General features: G+C 35.8%; 3 protein-coding genes and 2 pseudogenes across 3 annotated transcripts; 3 read left to right on the top strand and 2 right to left on the bottom strand.

Moving 5' to 3' along the window:
* The window catches only part of LOC132630156 (two-component response regulator ARR11-like), an 81,325-nt pseudogene extending 64,162 nt beyond the window's left edge, over positions 1–17,163 (bottom strand).
* LOC132630154 (protein SRC1-like) lies at positions 3,661–4,182 on the top strand. The gene has a single exon (XM_060345733.1). The coding sequence runs from the start codon at positions 3,710–3,712 to the stop codon at positions 4,004–4,006; it is 297 nt and encodes a 98-aa protein (XP_060201716.1). The 5' UTR covers positions 3,661–3,709; the 3' UTR covers positions 4,007–4,182.
* LOC132630153 (tRNA (guanine(37)-N1)-methyltransferase 2-like) lies at positions 4,320–10,173 on the top strand (annotated as a pseudogene).
* Positions 11,143–11,998, top strand: LOC132630155 (transcription factor bHLH157-like). The gene is made up of 3 exons (XM_060345734.1): positions 11,143–11,396; positions 11,458–11,583; positions 11,835–11,998. Exons 1-3 carry the CDS (start codon positions 11,343–11,345, stop codon positions 11,943–11,945), a joined length of 291 nt encoding a protein of 96 aa, XP_060201717.1. The 5' UTR covers positions 11,143–11,342; the 3' UTR covers positions 11,946–11,998.
* On the bottom strand, positions 14,728–16,880 carry LOC132630231 (two-component response regulator ARR11-like). The gene is made up of 5 exons (XM_060345821.1): positions 16,776–16,880; positions 16,263–16,448; positions 16,059–16,184; positions 15,774–15,878; positions 14,728–14,742 (listed from the first exon to the last, which is right to left on the bottom strand). Exons 1-5 carry the CDS (start codon positions 16,878–16,880, stop codon positions 14,728–14,730), a joined length of 537 nt encoding a protein of 178 aa, XP_060201804.1.
* Positions 17,164–17,202: the final 39 nt, after the last annotated feature.

The raw sequence follows: 17,202 nt of genomic DNA on the forward strand, positions 1-17,202 counted from the left end.
GGAATGGCCCAGTCATATCTTCATTATCAAGAATTATCATAAAGATATTTACCCCTTCAGAAAAGAAAGAGGTAAAACCAGATGGCCGACAACTTTACAAAAAGTAGTCATCCAAACTTGACAAAAGGAAAGTGGTAGACAACTTTACAAAAGTTGCCGTCCAACTTTTCAAAAGCAAAAGCAGAAGGCATCTTTAAAGATAGCTGTCCACTTGTAATTATCCAAGAGATGTTAATTATTTTCGAGGTCTATGTAAGACTCTCAAGTTGTAACTAGTAAGGCATTCGAAAACTCACCTCCTACTTCGAAATATCCTTTTCCCTTCCCTCTTTGTAAAATCCCATGTATGCTTTCAATGTTTGACTAAAAAGTCTTCAACTTTTGTAAGTATTTTCTTTTAAATTCCGCAATTATTTTACTTACTATTTTAGCCATAAAAAGATCCTTAAAATGGTATCAGAGCCAAGTATGAGTGGCTAAGTTCTCATACTATCCTAGGGTTCTGTCGAAATGCTGTTATAATCCAGTCATGTTCTTATATTGTTAAGAGGTCAGGTTTACTATTCATCTTCCTTAGAGCTTAGTAACTTTATTCTCTTGGTCTAACACCGTCAAACTCTTTCGAGTCTTAGTGTGAGGTCACCGATTAATATCCGGCTAAGACGTTGGCAAGCCTGAATAGACTGTTGTTGCTCAAAGGCTAGGAGTGCCGCTATGAGCCTAGGTTTGGTGTTCCCGTCCCCAAAACCACATAGATAGAAAGAATTGACATAGCAGGACATTAGAGAAACAGGTTATTAAGAATTAAGAAAGATAAACAGTAAGCTTTAAGCCTAGGACGGGAACACCAAACCTAGGCTCCTAGCGGCACTCCTAGCCTTTAAGCAACAACGGTCTATTAGCATGTCATGTCAGATGTTCAGAGTCGTATAGCTAGTGTTGGCTCAATACTTATTGTGTTTTCAGATTTCTTCCGCACTTACTTTTTCAGACAGTATTTTCAGTATTATATTTAAACCCTATGCTTTATTTAGTTTTATTTCATGTTTTAACTTATATTCCGCATTAGTACATGTCCCATATTGATTCAGCAAGCCATGTGATTCGCTCAGTCACATGCAGCAAGGCACAGAGTGTTGTGTTATGCCCAGCCCATGGTTCGGGGAGTGACAAAGTCAATGGTTTGGTGAAGCGAAGTTGAAGGCAGGTTCAAGGCAAGCTGCACAAGTTTGACAATAATGACGTTTTAGTCCCAGAAAAATCCAAAATACTGCATGCGGAGAAAATTTGCAATCATATTTTCAACAATCCAGCTGCTGCATCTTTTAAAAAATCAATTTTAACCCTTAAGGGCTCCAATTCTTTTAACTGGAATTAAACATGTCAAGCAACAATGATGATGATCATGCACGTGAAGAATGTACATCAAATCTTGTCAGAAAATTGAAAGGGGAGAATTGTTAGGGTTTTTGCCTTGATTTTCTTACCATACATTGATTTTAATTTTCTCTATAAGGAAACTCAAAATATTACCATAGTTGCTTTTACTTATCCTGAAAGGACAATACAAATCACCTCCATATTTATCATAGTTTCAATTTATTTGTTTGATTTTGACTTGACACGGAGTTTAGGAAAATAATGAAGATTTTTTAATCTTGTGGTCTTAAACTACAGATAAGTAGAATGTACAAAAATGCCATTTAATCTTGTGGTCTTAAACATACCATGTGAAAAGTTGAAATTAAAGAGTTGCCAAAAAAGAAAAGAGACATTCTTTGTTAAACAGACTAAAAAGAAAAGTAGATAACCAAATTGAAACAAAGCGAGTGCGATTTTTTCTCCTATTTGAATAGGTCGATATAAAATGATGTACAACTTTTTAAATATTTTTTTTCAAAATACAAAAAGTGCTTTAAGTAGTTATCTTTATTATTTACGTGTTCCCAAAAATATTTTTAAAGAACAATGTCTGAACTTATTTGAGTATAATATAATGATCTTTCAAATTTTTTAAAATTACCCTGTATTTGCATTTTGATGACGAACACATAGTCATTACTTCAAGACCTTTCACGAGGAGTCAAGCAAAGGAACTTCAAGATCTTGGAAGACACCTGATGATGATAGATACCTTGAAGAGCCCCTTGGAGACACCTACCGAATATTACAATATCATACAATGAATGGAAAGGAGATCAAGATTTGAAGGACGGAAGCACCTTGGAGGGCATATTACGTATTTAGGCCTACTTAAAAGTTATTTTGAACATTTGATGTAATATTTAACCCTAGTATAAATACTTCGTTTCCTAGTTTATTTTTCTTACTAGATTATGTTGATGAACACTTGTGAGCTTAAATGTGATTTCTATGTTGCCTTTGAACTTTGCAAGAGGCCGCTAACCTTCCTCTTGATGGTTTTACTAGTTTAGGTGGTTTTGTTGAACGTATTAGGGGTAACTAGGATTCTAATCGAAATTATTGCTAATATTGTTTCAATATTTGTGTTTAACTTTTAGCTTTGCTTGCTTCTGACTTTCAATTCCTTGCCCTTTTTAATAGTAGTTATCACATTTAAATATTATGGTCTTAATTATGCTATGTCATTTTTATGGAGGTAAAATAAGATGTTGGAATTAAAATAATATTAATGTGGAGCTGATAAAAAAAAGTATGACATATAAATAAAACATGGGAAGAGTACAATATTTGTAAAATAAGATGTTGAAATCAAAATAGTATTAATTTGGAACAGATAAAAAAAAAAAGGCAGATAAAAAAAAAATATGATATATAAATAAAACATGGGAAGAGTACAATATTCAGAATTTTCCCAAAACCTGTTTCTGTTTTTAGATTGGTTATTTTTCCTTTTCTCTTTAACTAGTGGTATTATAAATCTATTCTATTGTATATGAAGTATTAAGTATTAGTTAAGGTAGCAGTTCGCTGAAGAACAGTTGTTTCCTGAGTTTGTGCAAGGCTGTGACTTATATCCAGACCTCTCAGTTTTTTAACCTGAGCTTTGTCAATATTACTTGGTAAATTAAAAAATTATTACTTACCCAAAAGAAAGGATTAATTGTGTTCTACTTTCCCTTTTTCAATTTTTTTTACAGTAGATATCCATTTAGAAAAAAGCAATAATGGAATATTATTATCATTTAAAGTTGGTAAAGTAGACACTTGTCACAAGAATATATATAATAGTCATTTTTGTTTTAATTTATGTGAATCTATGTAACTGGACATGAAATTTAAAGAAGAAGTAAATTTTTTAAAATTTGTGTTGTTAAATAAGATACATATATTTTATGTGAATATAAATAATTGCATAAAAATAAATTATTTTCAAACATAAAATAAATTATTCTTTTCAGTATAAATTAATAAAAAAATAAATTCACATAAATAAAAACGGAGAGAGTATGAGGGAAATATCTCAAACGTAACATTCGTCGAGTACGAGTTAGAGGGTTATAAATGTAAAATAAATCTTTAATTAAAAGTGGGTGGAGGGAGTATCTTTTTCTCTTTTAAAAGAGAAAAAATATCTTGGTGGTGGAATCGAGTACGCGCAAGAGGGTTATAAATGTAAAATGCTGACATGGAGTAACGCGCAGAGGACGCTCCCTTTTCCCCAATAAATACCCCCCTCTTATTCATCATTTTCTTCACCCCGATCACAATTCTGTCAATACCAAACATGTCAGGAATCCTAGAAAAACTCCACATGGGAGGCCACAAGGAAGGAGAGAAACATGACGATAAACACAAGGAAGAAAAACACCATGACGATAAGCACGACAAAAAAGAGGATGGGCATAGTGGAGAGCACAAAGAAGGGATTGTTGAGAAGATAAAGGAGAAGATCCATGGAGATGAAAGTGGAGAGCACAATCACAAGGATGGAGAGGAGAAGAAGAAGAAGAAAAAGAAGAAGGATAAGAAGGAAAAGAAGCATGATGGACATGATAGCAGCAGCAGCAGCGACAGTGATTAGATCTCATTCCTATGTTACTTTATTTTATGGATCTATATGTCTATCTATGTATCAGTTCTCTCCCTTGTTTAATTTCCTCCTATGTTTTAATAACTGTTATGGAATTTGATTCTGTGAATCCATCGTTTGTTGTTTAACTGAATCAATCTATGGAGAAATAATGGCTTGACTTCTTATCTACATGAAAATATCGTATTAATGTGGGACACTGACGTTGTCACGGCTCTATCATGTCAGAGAAGTATCTCTCGTGGCAAAAATAATTATATAATCACAACGTTTCAGTTAGTTGGAAAGCCAAATATCATTTCTTTTTATTGGAGTTTACGGAGATTTAACCCTTGATCTTGAGCCATTTAGAGTTCGTTTGCAGCAACCAACTACCCCATGGATTGTTATGGGTGATTTCAATCTCTCTTTGAATTGTGAGAGGAGCTTTTCGTCGGATTCTCCACCCAAAAAATAATTGCGTGGACTTGAGGATTTTCTGAGACATGACCATGTTATTGAGGAGCATTTTGAATATAAATTAACATATAAAGATGATAACAATCCAGCTAGGTGTTTGAAGATAGACAGGGTTCTATACTCCGAAGCATTACAAATGTTGATGCCAAGTGTTCAACCATCCCTGGTTACATCCCGCATATCAGATCATTTGCCTTTAATTGTGAAAATTGAAAATTGATTAGCTAGCTGTTGATCAGATATCAGAAAGGTTGCAAAGAAAATAGAGGTAGCTGGAAGAGACATGTTTAGAGGAAGCTCGTTGTCGTTGTTGGGCTACGTGGTGTAATATTTAATGCTGGGCTGTATATTTTTGAGAATTTCGCGACGATTTTTGGTGAATGATGGTGTTTTTGAGGTGATTTCTGGGCGACCACTGATGAAATTTGAGAGTGGGTATAGTGTGGAGACAGTGTTTGATGGAAGCAAACTTGGGATTGAGCCTTATTCTGTGGAGATTATGTCTAGTGGGGAGCTACTCATTTTGGATTCTGCTAATAGTAATATTTAAAAGATCTCTTCCTCTTTGTCTCAATGTATTTTTTTTTTTTTTTTTTGGTTGTCTTTTAGGTGTTTTCGTTTAGCTATTCTAGGTAATTAGTGGCCTCAATCTTAATAGTACCAGTTTCAAAAAAAAATAAAAAAATTAGTGGCCTCAATCTTTAGTGTTATTTGTTTGGTGTAACTTTTGGTTTTAGTTTTTTGTTGCCTGTGAAAGAACCGTGATTTCAGAGAAACGTTGTACTGAGTTTTAGCTCGTTGGTGTTTAGCACATTTTGGCTTCATGTGCTTGGTGCATGACTGTGTTTTGAGTTTTTTTGAGTAGTGTTGAAATGGGAGATTAAAATTCCACTTAATATCCTACTCCTATGTTTAAGATGTATTTTACAAGTGTCACACACTGGATTTGCTATCCAGTTGGAACAGAAGAGGGGGCACAAAAGAATAAAAGAGAAGATGGAATTTAAGCATATGGTAGGTTATTTGGAAATAAAGGAACTCAAGATGCTTTGAAAACAAAAGCAACTCAGTCCCAAAAATGAAACTTAGTTGTATTTTGCTTTTTCATGTTTGGTGTAAACAAGAGTACATAGAAGACACTGAGAGCTCGTTTTGTATGAGGGATAAGGGATAATTAAACTCGGGATTATATTTGAGATGAATTTAATCACGTTATTATCCCACGTTTGGTTGGGATAACATCACGGTATAACTATACCGGGATTAATTATCCCGGGATTGTAGTGGAAGGGTGGGATAACAATCCCGGAATAATTAATCCTAGGATAACTTGTTCCCCAACCAAACAACCCCCGAGTAGAGTCTCTCTAGATTAGTAAAACAGTTTCTTTTCCAGCTTACTGTTCTGTGGTTCATTCCCCTAATTTATGGCTTAACAGCCTTTTTTGTGAATCAATACAGGCTTGTTACCATCTCAAATTATTTAAAAAAAAAAAAAAAAAAAAAAAAGGTGACAGCAGTAGTCTGAATCACACAGTAGAATTTGTATATAAAGGTAGTCTGAGAATTTGTATATAAAGGTAGTCTGAATGAATATGAAAGTTTATTGTGTTGGAAGGAAAGATCAAGAAAATGGTATAATGCTTAAGTCATATGAAAACAAACTATCCTTAAGAACATATTGTGACGGAATTTATCTTTCATCGTGTGGACACCCTGTGCATCAGGGATGTCTTGACCGCTATTTATCGTCTCTAAAGGAAAGGTCTTTCTTTCTGAATGAAATTCCCTTTCCTTATTATTATTTTTGATGCCAGACACTTTTTTTTTTTTTTTTTTAACCTTATTTGCATTAGGGCCAGAATGCCTCCTTCCATCTCCTCCACTTTATGTCCAGGCATCCATGTGATGATATTTCTATCATTATTTCACTTGCTTCTAGTGAGAGGATTCTACCCTGTTTTTGCCTTTCCCAAGTCACCAGTCTTCTTTATTTGAATAACTTATTCATTCCTGATCCTTTCAGAAAAACTACCCCAGGATCCAGCAGTTGTAAATAAAGTTGGAGCCATTACCAATGAGTTTTGTGTGCCAAAATTTGAGATACTGGCTGGGAAAGATGATATGGTCACAGAAGTGAAGCAATTCGGAGCAACATTCAAGCTTGATTATAGCTTGGTGTATTGGAGTTCTAGATTGGAACATGAGCATTTAAGGCTGGTGTCAAAATTCCAGTCAGGGGAGACCGTATGTGTTATGTTTGCTGGCATTGGTCCTTTTGCTATTCCCGCAGCACAGAAAGGATGTGCGGTATACACAAATGATTTGAACCCAGATAGCATTCGTTATCTCAAAATTAATGTTGTAATCAGCAAGGTTGATCATCTAATTTTCCCATACAATATGGATGCAAGGAAATTTATTTCTCAACTCATTGCTGTACCCTGCAATGGAAGCAATGCAGAAGTTGAGATTGATTGCTCCGAGAAATTCAGTGGCCAAGCACATAGGGAGAAACTATCTGAAGACTGTATGTGAACTATTCAGTTATATACTGGATCTTACCCACAAAGAATCTCATCCATTAATCTGAACCACCCTTGCAGATGAGATCAAAGAAGTACCTGGCAGAACGTCATGCAACATTGCAGGACTCGGGGACTCATCTGTGATGGAAGATATGAGTATGACTTCTGTGAAAAGACGTGAGGAGAGTTCTCAAGAAGGTAGGGCTGGTAAAGAAATGATATATGCTCTAGTGTGCTTAGTTGTAATTGGTGATGTATATAATTTAGAGATAGTTTTCTGTTTATTTACGTTAAATGCTGAATCCGATGTTTCTGTGAATACCATGCTTTTGGGACGCTTTGAATATGAATAACTGAATTTGTTCATTTGGTGGATTAGAGGAAGAAGGCAGATCTGCAGTCAATGATGGTGTTTGTGTTGCTGGTAGGAAAAAAGGGGTCCAAATAAGAGAGTGAAGGGTTCAGAGTCATTGAACACAAAGCCCTCGGAGCATGTGGACGATGTGATCATGAACCTACCAGCTTCTGCTCTGGAGTTTCTTGGTAAATCTACTATGACCATATCTTCCTGTCAACATGCGTATCTTTTAACTGAGGTCACCAGTTATCTGCTTGTCAGTTGTCTTTATCCAAGTTTGTTGAACGTCTCTTTCTAATACTATATGTAGATCATAGTGTAAGAATCCAATACAATTCTGACAGGGTTTTAACCATCAGTGGTAATATTTTGACCTTGTGTCTTAGTATTAGAATCCAACCAATTTACTGCCACAAGAGGGCAATGTGAGAAGCTTGCCCATGGTTTCTAACAACACCAACTTTAGGCCAAAGTCCTAAAAGAATGTCTACTTTTTGGAGATAGGTCAATAGGATTGGTGCCCAAATGTCAGAACCAATCTTGATCTCTGAAAAGAAAGAGTAAAGTAACAGTATTTCAAACCATATAATTCACTGGTCATCACTTCATGCTGTGATGCATTTACCAAGTTATGAAGGTAATCTAGTTTGTGATGCAATAAACTGTGTCGATCAAATCCATTTGTTGTACTTAGCATGCTCTATTTCATCTAAGTCGCCTCTTATTGTGATAAAAAAAATAAAAATAGAACTGATGTTACTCTTAAGCCTTATAGCAGGTTATAGCTGTGGTTTACTGATGCATTTTCTCGAAAAGTACCTTGTGTTTTCTGGGGCCTGCAATTCTTAAAGCTGTTAAGTAAAAAAAACTTCTTGTCCTGTTGTCAGACGCGGATATTGCTAATGTATTGTAACTCAATAATTTCTTTTCGTTCCCTAGATGCCTTTAGAGGCCTTATTAGATGGAGATACTGGAAGGGATCTCTATCCTGGATCCACTGCTATTGCTTCATGCAGGCAAGTGAAACAGAAGACCACATAATTTCGGTAATACCTGGTCCAACAGTTAATTTGTTCTACTTTTACTTTCCTTTTCAGTTTGACGGTTAGACTTGCTCGTATTCCAGTTATTTCTCATGCTTGAAAGCAGCATCTGAAATTCAGAATTGGTGGTGTGGTTCTCTGATATTTATTGTCTCAAAAAGCTGAAATAAGTATATCAATTAGGTGTGTTCTGAACACGTTGTTTGGTTTAACAATGAACATTTGATTTTCGTTTAATTAATTTAAGCTGTTACTGGATAAGGCGCTCGAGATTGTTCATCATAAGTGTGAACTTAATAGCCTTTTGCTCATTATGGGATTTATTGACGGAAATGTCTTTCTCTTTCTCCTAATTTTCATGTGGAAAATAAATGAAGACAAATGACTACTCATCATCATTAAGCAAAACTTTATCAACTTTGGGGTGGATGAAAGCCATGCTCTCACATTTTTCATTTGCTGCTCACAGGATTATTTGAAACTTACTCAGATAATGTCATCAATAACAAGTGCAGGACATGAAATGATTTGCAATTTTAGTAGCAAATCTGAAGTAGCAAAGTTCTGGGGGCATGCCAATGGGTTAGTGAATTACAGGTGCACTTAATATAATACGTGGTTGTTGATAATTAATACACTTGGTTTACCATGTCCTTGAATAACTACATTGGCTAATCTATGAAGCATGGTGTAGCTTGCATAGTATTCTATATCTGGACATAGTATGTCATAGGTAAGTTGGTTATTAAGGCTCTAAGTTATTACTTTACCACGCCATTTGGTCCCACTAGTGCTATGAAATCTACCTTCACAATGTACTTATTCCCATCTTTCATATATTTCAGCTAGTCTACGTTCTTATGTTTTGCCTTCTCGATTTGTTGACTTGCAGGTGGCAGTCTGCCCTGGGAGCCAGAATTCAAAACCCTGTATTTTACAGGGTTAGAGATGTTGCTCCAAATAAGGTACAAGTTCAATAGAGGACTCCCAAATTTTTTGGAGCAGCAGCATTCATTTTGTTCACTTTACGGGTATATTCTTGTTCATTTATGCCCCTGAGTGGTTCTTTTTCCTATCTTATGCAGGCTATGTTTTGTTTAAGCTTCAGATTACCGGAAGAAACATGCATTGATAATAAGGGTAAACAATGATACTTTTCACTCTCAGGGCGAGAATCATGAAACAAAATGAATCTTCGTAGCTGGAAATGCTTCCTATCCTTTCCGTTTTAGCTCTTTCTTTGAGGCTATTTATTGTCCAACCATTTAGTAAATTCGACTTGAATTATTTTTAATCTTTGGTTCTCCATTCTCTTCTTTCTTTCTTTTTCTTTTTTTTCCTGTTGTGTTTTGGGCCGGAGCCGGGTGGGGGGGGGGGGGGGGGGAGCGTCTTGTGAGTTTCTTGTTGTCCTCTTTCTAGGATTGCTGTTCTTTTTCTGACCTTATCCTGAATTTGCTTTGAGCCAGTAAAGCTTAAATGGTTTGTGCATTAGAGTTTATAAAATACATGTAATATTATGTTCTATAATTGGCTTGGAAGTCCTATTCATTAAGTTCAAATAATTAACTGTCTCATCACTCTTGTACAGATATACCGGAAGAATTGTTTTTGAAGGAGGTCATATTGTAGATCCAGATCAGGTAGGACTTGCCAACTCAGTCCTGCCAGCATTACCTGCAGATTCTGAAAGGTTCACATCCCTTCATTTAACTACCAGTCCATCAGATGCTGTTGGCCCTCCACCCTCGTCAAGTGGAATAGTAGATGCACTTCATTTTCCAAAAGCTTTATTTCTCCTCCAAAGTGCTGCTGATGTTGCTGGAAGTAGAGAGATTTTCCAAAGACTTGCATTTCGGCAGTTTGGGCGGATGAGAGTAAACCTTGAATCTGTGTATAACGTATTGTATGGAAAGTACTTTCCAGATTATGATAAGATTACAGTATCTGGTAGACTCTGTCACTCACTGATTCTGTATGACACTTTTAAGTACACTCTTGTATCAACTGAAATTGCTACTCGATCTGGAAAGACATCATTAACTCCAAACTACAGTCTTGGTGCCTTGGACGAAGAACTCCAATCTTCAAATGGGTTTATACTGGCTTTGTTACTAAGTATTGTACAAAGCACACGAACAAAGAACTCGCTCACTGTCCTCATGAGATTGAGAGGCATTCAGCTGTTTGCGGAGTCTATATGCACTGGCATTTCTACAGATGAAGTTTCAGATCCATCTGTTGGAGGTATATTGCTGCTTCATGGAATTATCTTCTAAGTTTCTTTTACTTTGTAAAAGAGAAAGATGATATCATGGGAAGGTATGCTCTGTAGGTAATATGCAAGACATCTTGGAATGCACAGAAATAGAAGATCAATATCCTGATATTCAGTTCTGGAGATGGTCGGCTGATCCAGTTCTTGCACATGATGCTTTTTCTTCATTAATGTGGATAATATATTGCCTTCCATGTCCATTGTTGACATGTGAAGATGCCTTCTTGTCTCTTGTTCATCTTTTCTATGCAACTGCGATCACTCAGGTTACACAATTTTCCCTTCTTCTGATCTTTCTTTGGGGTAGAGATTGGATGAGACCTTTTTGCACTTCATTGGCTCTGAGATGGTTAGTAAAAGATCCTCTGTCGTTTCTTTTCAGGGTATAATAACCTATTGCAGAAAGCGTCAATGCAGTTTGCTTGAGTTAGGATGCGACGATTCTCTAGTTACTGACATCCATTAAGAATAAGAAAAGAAACAGAATGTGAATGCAATACTGTACTCTCGTTTTCTGGGGTTCCAATATTTCCTCAGTTCTTAATTTCATTGATCCATAAATGTACAGCAGGTAGCTCTTGACAAGAGCCTTCAGTCAGCTGGAGTGAAAACTAATTATCAACAAGGCACCAGTTGGGCTGTAGAATTGGGAAGTGCGGACCAGATGTGCCCTATAGTTGTCAAAGATTTGAAGCACCCTGGACACATGCTTATAAAGGTATATCATTATTCCCGGCATCCGCATTATGAAATTTTGAGCTGTCATGTATTTCAAACAGATGATGTGTGACAACCATGGACGTCTCTTAGAGATTTTTGATGTTATTCACCGTTTGGAGCTGACAATTTTGAAGGGTGTGATGGAAAAGCGTTCAGAGACTACCTGGGCTCACTTCATTGTTGAGGTAGTCTCTTCATAGATTTTACATTTCACGATTTCTCTCCTTTTTTCAGAATAAATAAGAAACACTCATTTACTCCATTGTAGCAAGTGATCGAGTTCAGTAGTTCCTCATATAAAATTATTGACTCTAGGGATATAGTAATATGGAGAAGACAAAATTGTTTCAGCCACCGTTAATGTTCGAACTTAATCAACAAGATTGGGGAAATGGCAGTATATGTGTACTGTAATATTTATCGTACTTGCTTGCAGGCTTCAGGAAGCTTCCATAGACTGGATATCTTCTGGCCGCTGATGCACAGCTCGTACAGCAGGTGCCAAGTTCTATTTCGCGCAACATGTAGTTGGTTTATTGAACTATGAAGAGATTTGTTGATTGGGAGCTCTGTAATGAAACCTGGATTTATTTTCTATTATTTGTGTTAGCCAAACCCATCTGTAATACTAGTGCGGGTTATCTTTCCTGTGTAGTTTTCGAGCTATTGCACAGGAGCTGGGTTTACCCAGTGCGCACCCCAAGGGTAGCGGCTTTGGGTTCCCATGTCATAAAAAAAAAACCCCATCTATAATAGTTCCCCTTGAACGTGTGATATTTGTATGTAACCATGTGAATTTATGAAGCTTAAATCCAGTGAATTTGACAAGCCTAGAGGGTTTCTCACGTTCAAAAGATGAAAGTTGCTGAGATGAGAATGTTGAGATGGATGTGTGGCCACACCAGGAGTGACAGGATTAGGAATGAGGATATTCGGGACAAGGTGGGAGTGGCCTCGGTGGAAGACAAGATGCGAGAAGCGAGATTGAGATGGTTTGGGCATGTGAAGAGGAGAGACACGGATGCCCCAGTGCGGAGGTGTGAGAGGTTGGCCATGGATGGTTTCAGACGAGGTAGGGGTAGGCCAAAGAAGTATTGGGGAGAGGTAATTAGACACGACATGGCGCAGTTACAGCTTATCGAGGACATGACCTTAGATAGGAGGGTTTGGAGGACCCATATTAGGGTAGAAGGCTAGTAGATAGTCTCATTACCCTGCCTTATTAATAGTCGCATTATCGTAGTATAATTTCTTGTGCTCTAATTTATGCTATTATGCTATTATCTGTTATTTCCTGTGCTTTGATTATTCTATGTTATCTGTGTCGCTTGCGTTACTTCATTTCCATATCGCTTTGAATCTCTTAGCCGTATCTGACCTCTTTTTATGTTTTTATGTTTTTATTGAGTCGAGGGTCTCTCGGAAACAGCCATCCTACCTTGGTAGGAGTAAGGTCTGCGTACACTCTATCCTCCCCAGACCCCACGTTGTGGGATTTCACTGGGTTGTTGTTGTTGTTGTTGTAGAGGGTGTTTACCAAGTTTATAAGTTGGTCAAACTAGCTTATAAGCACTTATCAATTTACTCTGGGGTTTGCTAAACATCAAAGTGCTGGAAGCTAGAATCAAGGAAGTCATAAGTTGATCACCCCTAACTTAATGCTTAAAAACTTATAAGCATGTTTTGTTAGACAGCCTTTTATGATTTTATCCGGCGAAGTGCATGGATAGTCAATTTTAGGGTCTCGATTTAAGCCATAATGCAGTGTATGAATTTTGCAAGTTTAGCCTCTTCGAAATCCACTTCAAACATTCGTGATTGAAGTTACAAAAAATCTTTTATGACTTCCAACATTACTTCTGACCTCATTGACTGAAGTTGTAGGATTATTATGAGGGAAAGTTAGTTGTCTAAACTTCAATCATATAGGATTGAGCTTCAACCATACATGATTGACCTTCCGGCACACAAACTTTTAATATAAATGTATGAAGTTAAGATTTGTCAAAGCCTAATTGCATACATGCATGTCTGAAGTTTGTACCAAATTTAAGAGCTTTACTTCAAGCATTCAGACATTTTCTGTTTGCAGTACTCAACTTGGGTTGTTAGGTTCCTGAAGTTACCATTGGATGTTTAAAACAACCACCAGTCAATCGAATCGAAGACAAGTGGTTAACCAGAATAAAAGTAACTATTAATTGGGGAAAGTGATTTTCCGTTGAAAGAAGAAGACAAAAAATTGATAAAAATTGTTAAGATATCCTACACTGGCTACTAGTTAAATATCTTACAAAAAATCTACATATACATAATAAAAGCTAAATATAAAATAATGTTGCTGAAGGGAATCAAACCTAGAATGGTAGACACTATTTTAAACATCCTGGACCACTTAAGCTTACCATTTGCATTTATTCAGGATGTTCAAAAGTTAATATATGTACACAAACACAGAAAATCTACCCTACATATACACTGTAATTTTTTGCGGAGGGTGTTCGGGTGAACACCCTCAGCGACCTCTAAATCCGCCCCTGTTCCTAATAGGTTATCGGCCGCAACTACTACTATTCTAGCCCTAATATCTTTGGTATTCTTCGTAATACTCTTCTTAAATTATACAGTAACATTTAATTATCTTTGTAATATATCATCGTCATTTGTCCCTTTTCATATAAAAGTATTTTAAAATTTATATTATTTGTAGATAATTCTGAGGAACATTGCAGTCATTTAACAAAAGAAAAATGCTCATCGACATTCTTTTACCAAACACACAAATCACATAGTATAATTTAGACATTTATTTAAGCACGTCATTATTTGCCTTATAAAATCAATTTCAGTATCTAGTGCTTAGTAGCTACTAGTCCAGGATGCCCGTGTTTATGATCAATTTGGTTAACTAATTAGGTGACGTTCTGGTTAAGGTTGGTGAATAGCATATGAAAACATTATTCAGATGTAGGTGATAACTATCATTGGTTGAATTATAGCAACATACGAAAATGTTGATTTGTTACAACATACACAAATCAAAACTACAAACTTCCAAGTGTAGAAATTAAATGTATTTACTAAAGTTAATGCAAGCCCACTTGTATCTTCTATATGAGGACTCCAATACATGTGATTGAGACGTTTGAGGATGAAACAGTAACTTTTTCTCTCGTGATGGAGCAACCTACAAGGTTTTAGTGTAAGCTTCAAATACCAAAAGACGCAATTGTTTGGAAAAGAGTGGAAGACAAAGTCAAAACACAAAAATGGCTCCAAATTGAATGTAATAAACCCAACAAAGGCTAAAAGATTAGTAGCAAAAGGACTCAGAGCTTTCCAATCTGTGCAATTGCAACGAAGGAAGAGAAAAAAATATAATTAGATGTCTTACTATTATTAATTTATTGAGGAATTGAGAAGTTCATTTTTTACCTTTCAAATATGAGAAACTCAAAGATGACCGCCGTGTAGTTTCTTTTCATTGAATTCAAAGAGAAAAATCCAATCCGCAGTTTGATACCTTCAATTATTTGGTCCATATCTGAAAATTCTCAAATTTCAATTTCAAAACCCAAGATTAAATTCTCGAACTCCATAATGAAAATAGTAAGTAAGAGAAATTACCAAGATGCAACACTTGAGGAATCAAAAGTAACCATAAATGACTAAATACTAAATAGAGATGCAGACATAAAACAAAAAGGAAGAAGAAGCACAATAAACACAGGGAAAGTGAGAAAGAGAAGCAATTTTGGAATAATAACTTATATCTGGCAGGTGGACAACTTTTATCGATGAACTAAATGTACTAATAACTCTCAATTCTGAATAAAAGTTTATGAGAACTCAACTTTCACAATAAAGAATTCAACCTCTTCATATAAGCAATTTGAAGTCCCTACTCTTTTTCACAATTACCCTCTATTATATTGGAAGCTGAAGTTCTGCCTTCAGTTTGTTGTGCTATGAAGGGCAATATAATAGTAATTTAATTCTTGATTTTTAACTTATACTTCTCATCTCAGATGCAAAGAGGAGGATTTGAAATAAGATAAAGAATAAAATAAATTTAAAATTAACCTCCCATATTTTCAGTTTTTTGACAGTTATAAAAGCACATTTGATTATGTTGAAACATAGAGAAGGGGAAAAAATATATAACATACTTAAATTTTTCGATCTTCTTCACGACACATGTCCAGGCAAGAGCACTTCATGAATTCTCGAGCTAATGTTCAATGTTCTCTGTGAGTGTGCGTGTGAGTCTTTCATTTCTCTTCACTTGTAACTTATATCACTATTATAAGAATATAAGGTTGTATTAGGCATCCGTCACATAAAGTTTTGGTTTTTATCATTTGGTGCAACTTACTTGAGAGCAAAAAGAAATTTCAATGAACTTGTCGTCAAGTTCAATCTGGTTTACAGCCTTGACAAATTTTTGATGAAGATCGACAGTGCAAACTACTCTGGCTTTCTTCATGGAAGAAGAATCAACACGTCAATCAGACATTTCTTTTTCATCATGCTTATTCTCAAAATCTTTTCTCTTCTTTCCTGAAAGGATTTCAGCTCCATTAAGCATCCACACTTCATCATATTGGTCCAGTTCATGATTTCCAATGTCCCTTGCTTCATGCATCTTTTTTCAGAGTACATGCTGCCATATGTTCCTAAGTTCTTTCATCCGTATAGGCTTTAAGAGACAATCACATGCACCGTGTTGAATACCCTTCATCACCCTGCTTGTTTCACCATCAACAGACATCACTGGAAAAGGTATCTGAAAAATCAGTACAATTAGTAATTAGTCTAGAACAAAACATAGTTAGTCTTAAATGAAAGAGAACTAACTTATGACGGGAAGATCCATCTCAAGTCCAACATCTTCCAGAAGCTTAAATCCATCCATGTCAGGCATGTTAACATCACTGATCACAATGTCAAACCCATTGTTTCTCTCTCGGAGCAGATATAAAGCCTCTTCTGCTAGACCACATGTTGTTACTGAAAGAAACCAATAATAAAGGTCTTCAGAAACCAAGAACTATAAATTAAAGATAAGTGGATCTACTTTAAGTCTTTGATATCTTTGTTGTGCATAAAACGTCAATAATTCAAGCATGCAATCTAGAAATTTCAGCGGGGCATGCGAAATTATGAGCAAGTGGCTCATTAGCAACAATATACTCTCTGCCTCAGCACCAAAAATAAAATTTAGTGCTATATCATAAACCTAAAGCTTGGAAGTAAGAGATAATGTAGTGTAGCAAAGAAACACTTAGGACATATAACAAAAGCAGAATCTTCATTTGAAGCATACAAAGACATATAGATATTAAAATTTGTTACTTTACACAGTTATAACACGTACATGGATAATCTCAATTGTTGGTGCATCCTTCATTCGCATAATATACTTTCTTTCCTTAGGAACCTGCGCATAGAAAGGAACACCATCAATCCAAATTAATGACATTATTGGAAAACGACATTTGAAACCATTACTTCTCTAGAAAAAAATAAAAAAATACATATCTATGATATTTTTAAAAACCCGAAGCCTGTTGCACCTGGTAAGAGTTGAATACGTATATATGGTCCGACCCTCTATCCAGCTAAGACATACTGAAATTTCACATCAAAAGAGCACATCGTGGCAATATATTCTGAAAGACATCTATTCTGATTCATGAAAGTCCCCTGCTCATCAAGAACTTCAGCTATTGGGAAATGTATGTCATCAATTGCTCTGCCGAAATCTTGAAAATAAATCAAATGTTCCGGCATTCACAAGCAAC

The sequence above is a fragment of the Lycium barbarum genome, chromosome 3, assembly GCF_019175385.1.
Source record: "Lycium barbarum isolate Lr01 chromosome 3, ASM1917538v2, whole genome shotgun sequence".
Classification (NCBI taxonomy): domain Eukaryota; kingdom Viridiplantae; phylum Streptophyta; class Magnoliopsida; order Solanales; family Solanaceae; genus Lycium; species Lycium barbarum.

Coding starts and splice junctions, on each gene's coding strand:
- LOC132630231 (XM_060345821.1), bottom strand. CDS start 16,880: ATGTCATTAATTTGGATTGATGGTGTTCCTTTCTATGCGCAGGTTCCT. Junction 16,449..16,775: donor CAACAATTGAGATTATCCAT/GTACGTGTTATA, acceptor TTTAATTTATAG/TTCTTGGTTTCTGAAGACCT. Junction 15,879..16,058: donor TTAGGAACATATGGCAGCAT/GTACTCTGAAAA, acceptor TCTTCCATGAAG/AAAGCCAGAGTAGTTTGCAC.
- LOC132630154 (XM_060345733.1), top strand. CDS start 3,710: ATGTCAGGAATCCTAGAAAAACTCCACATGGGAGGCCACAAGGAAGGA.
- LOC132630155 (XM_060345734.1), top strand. CDS start 11,343: ATGTGCCCTATAGTTGTCAAAGATTTGAAGCACCCTGGACACATGCTT. Junction 11,397..11,457: donor CTGGACACATGCTTATAAAG/GTATATCATTAT, acceptor TATTTCAAACAG/ATGATGTGTGACAACCATGG. Junction 11,584..11,834: donor GGGCTCACTTCATTGTTGAG/GTAGTCTCTTCA, acceptor ACTTGCTTGCAG/GCTTCAGGAAGCTTCCATAG.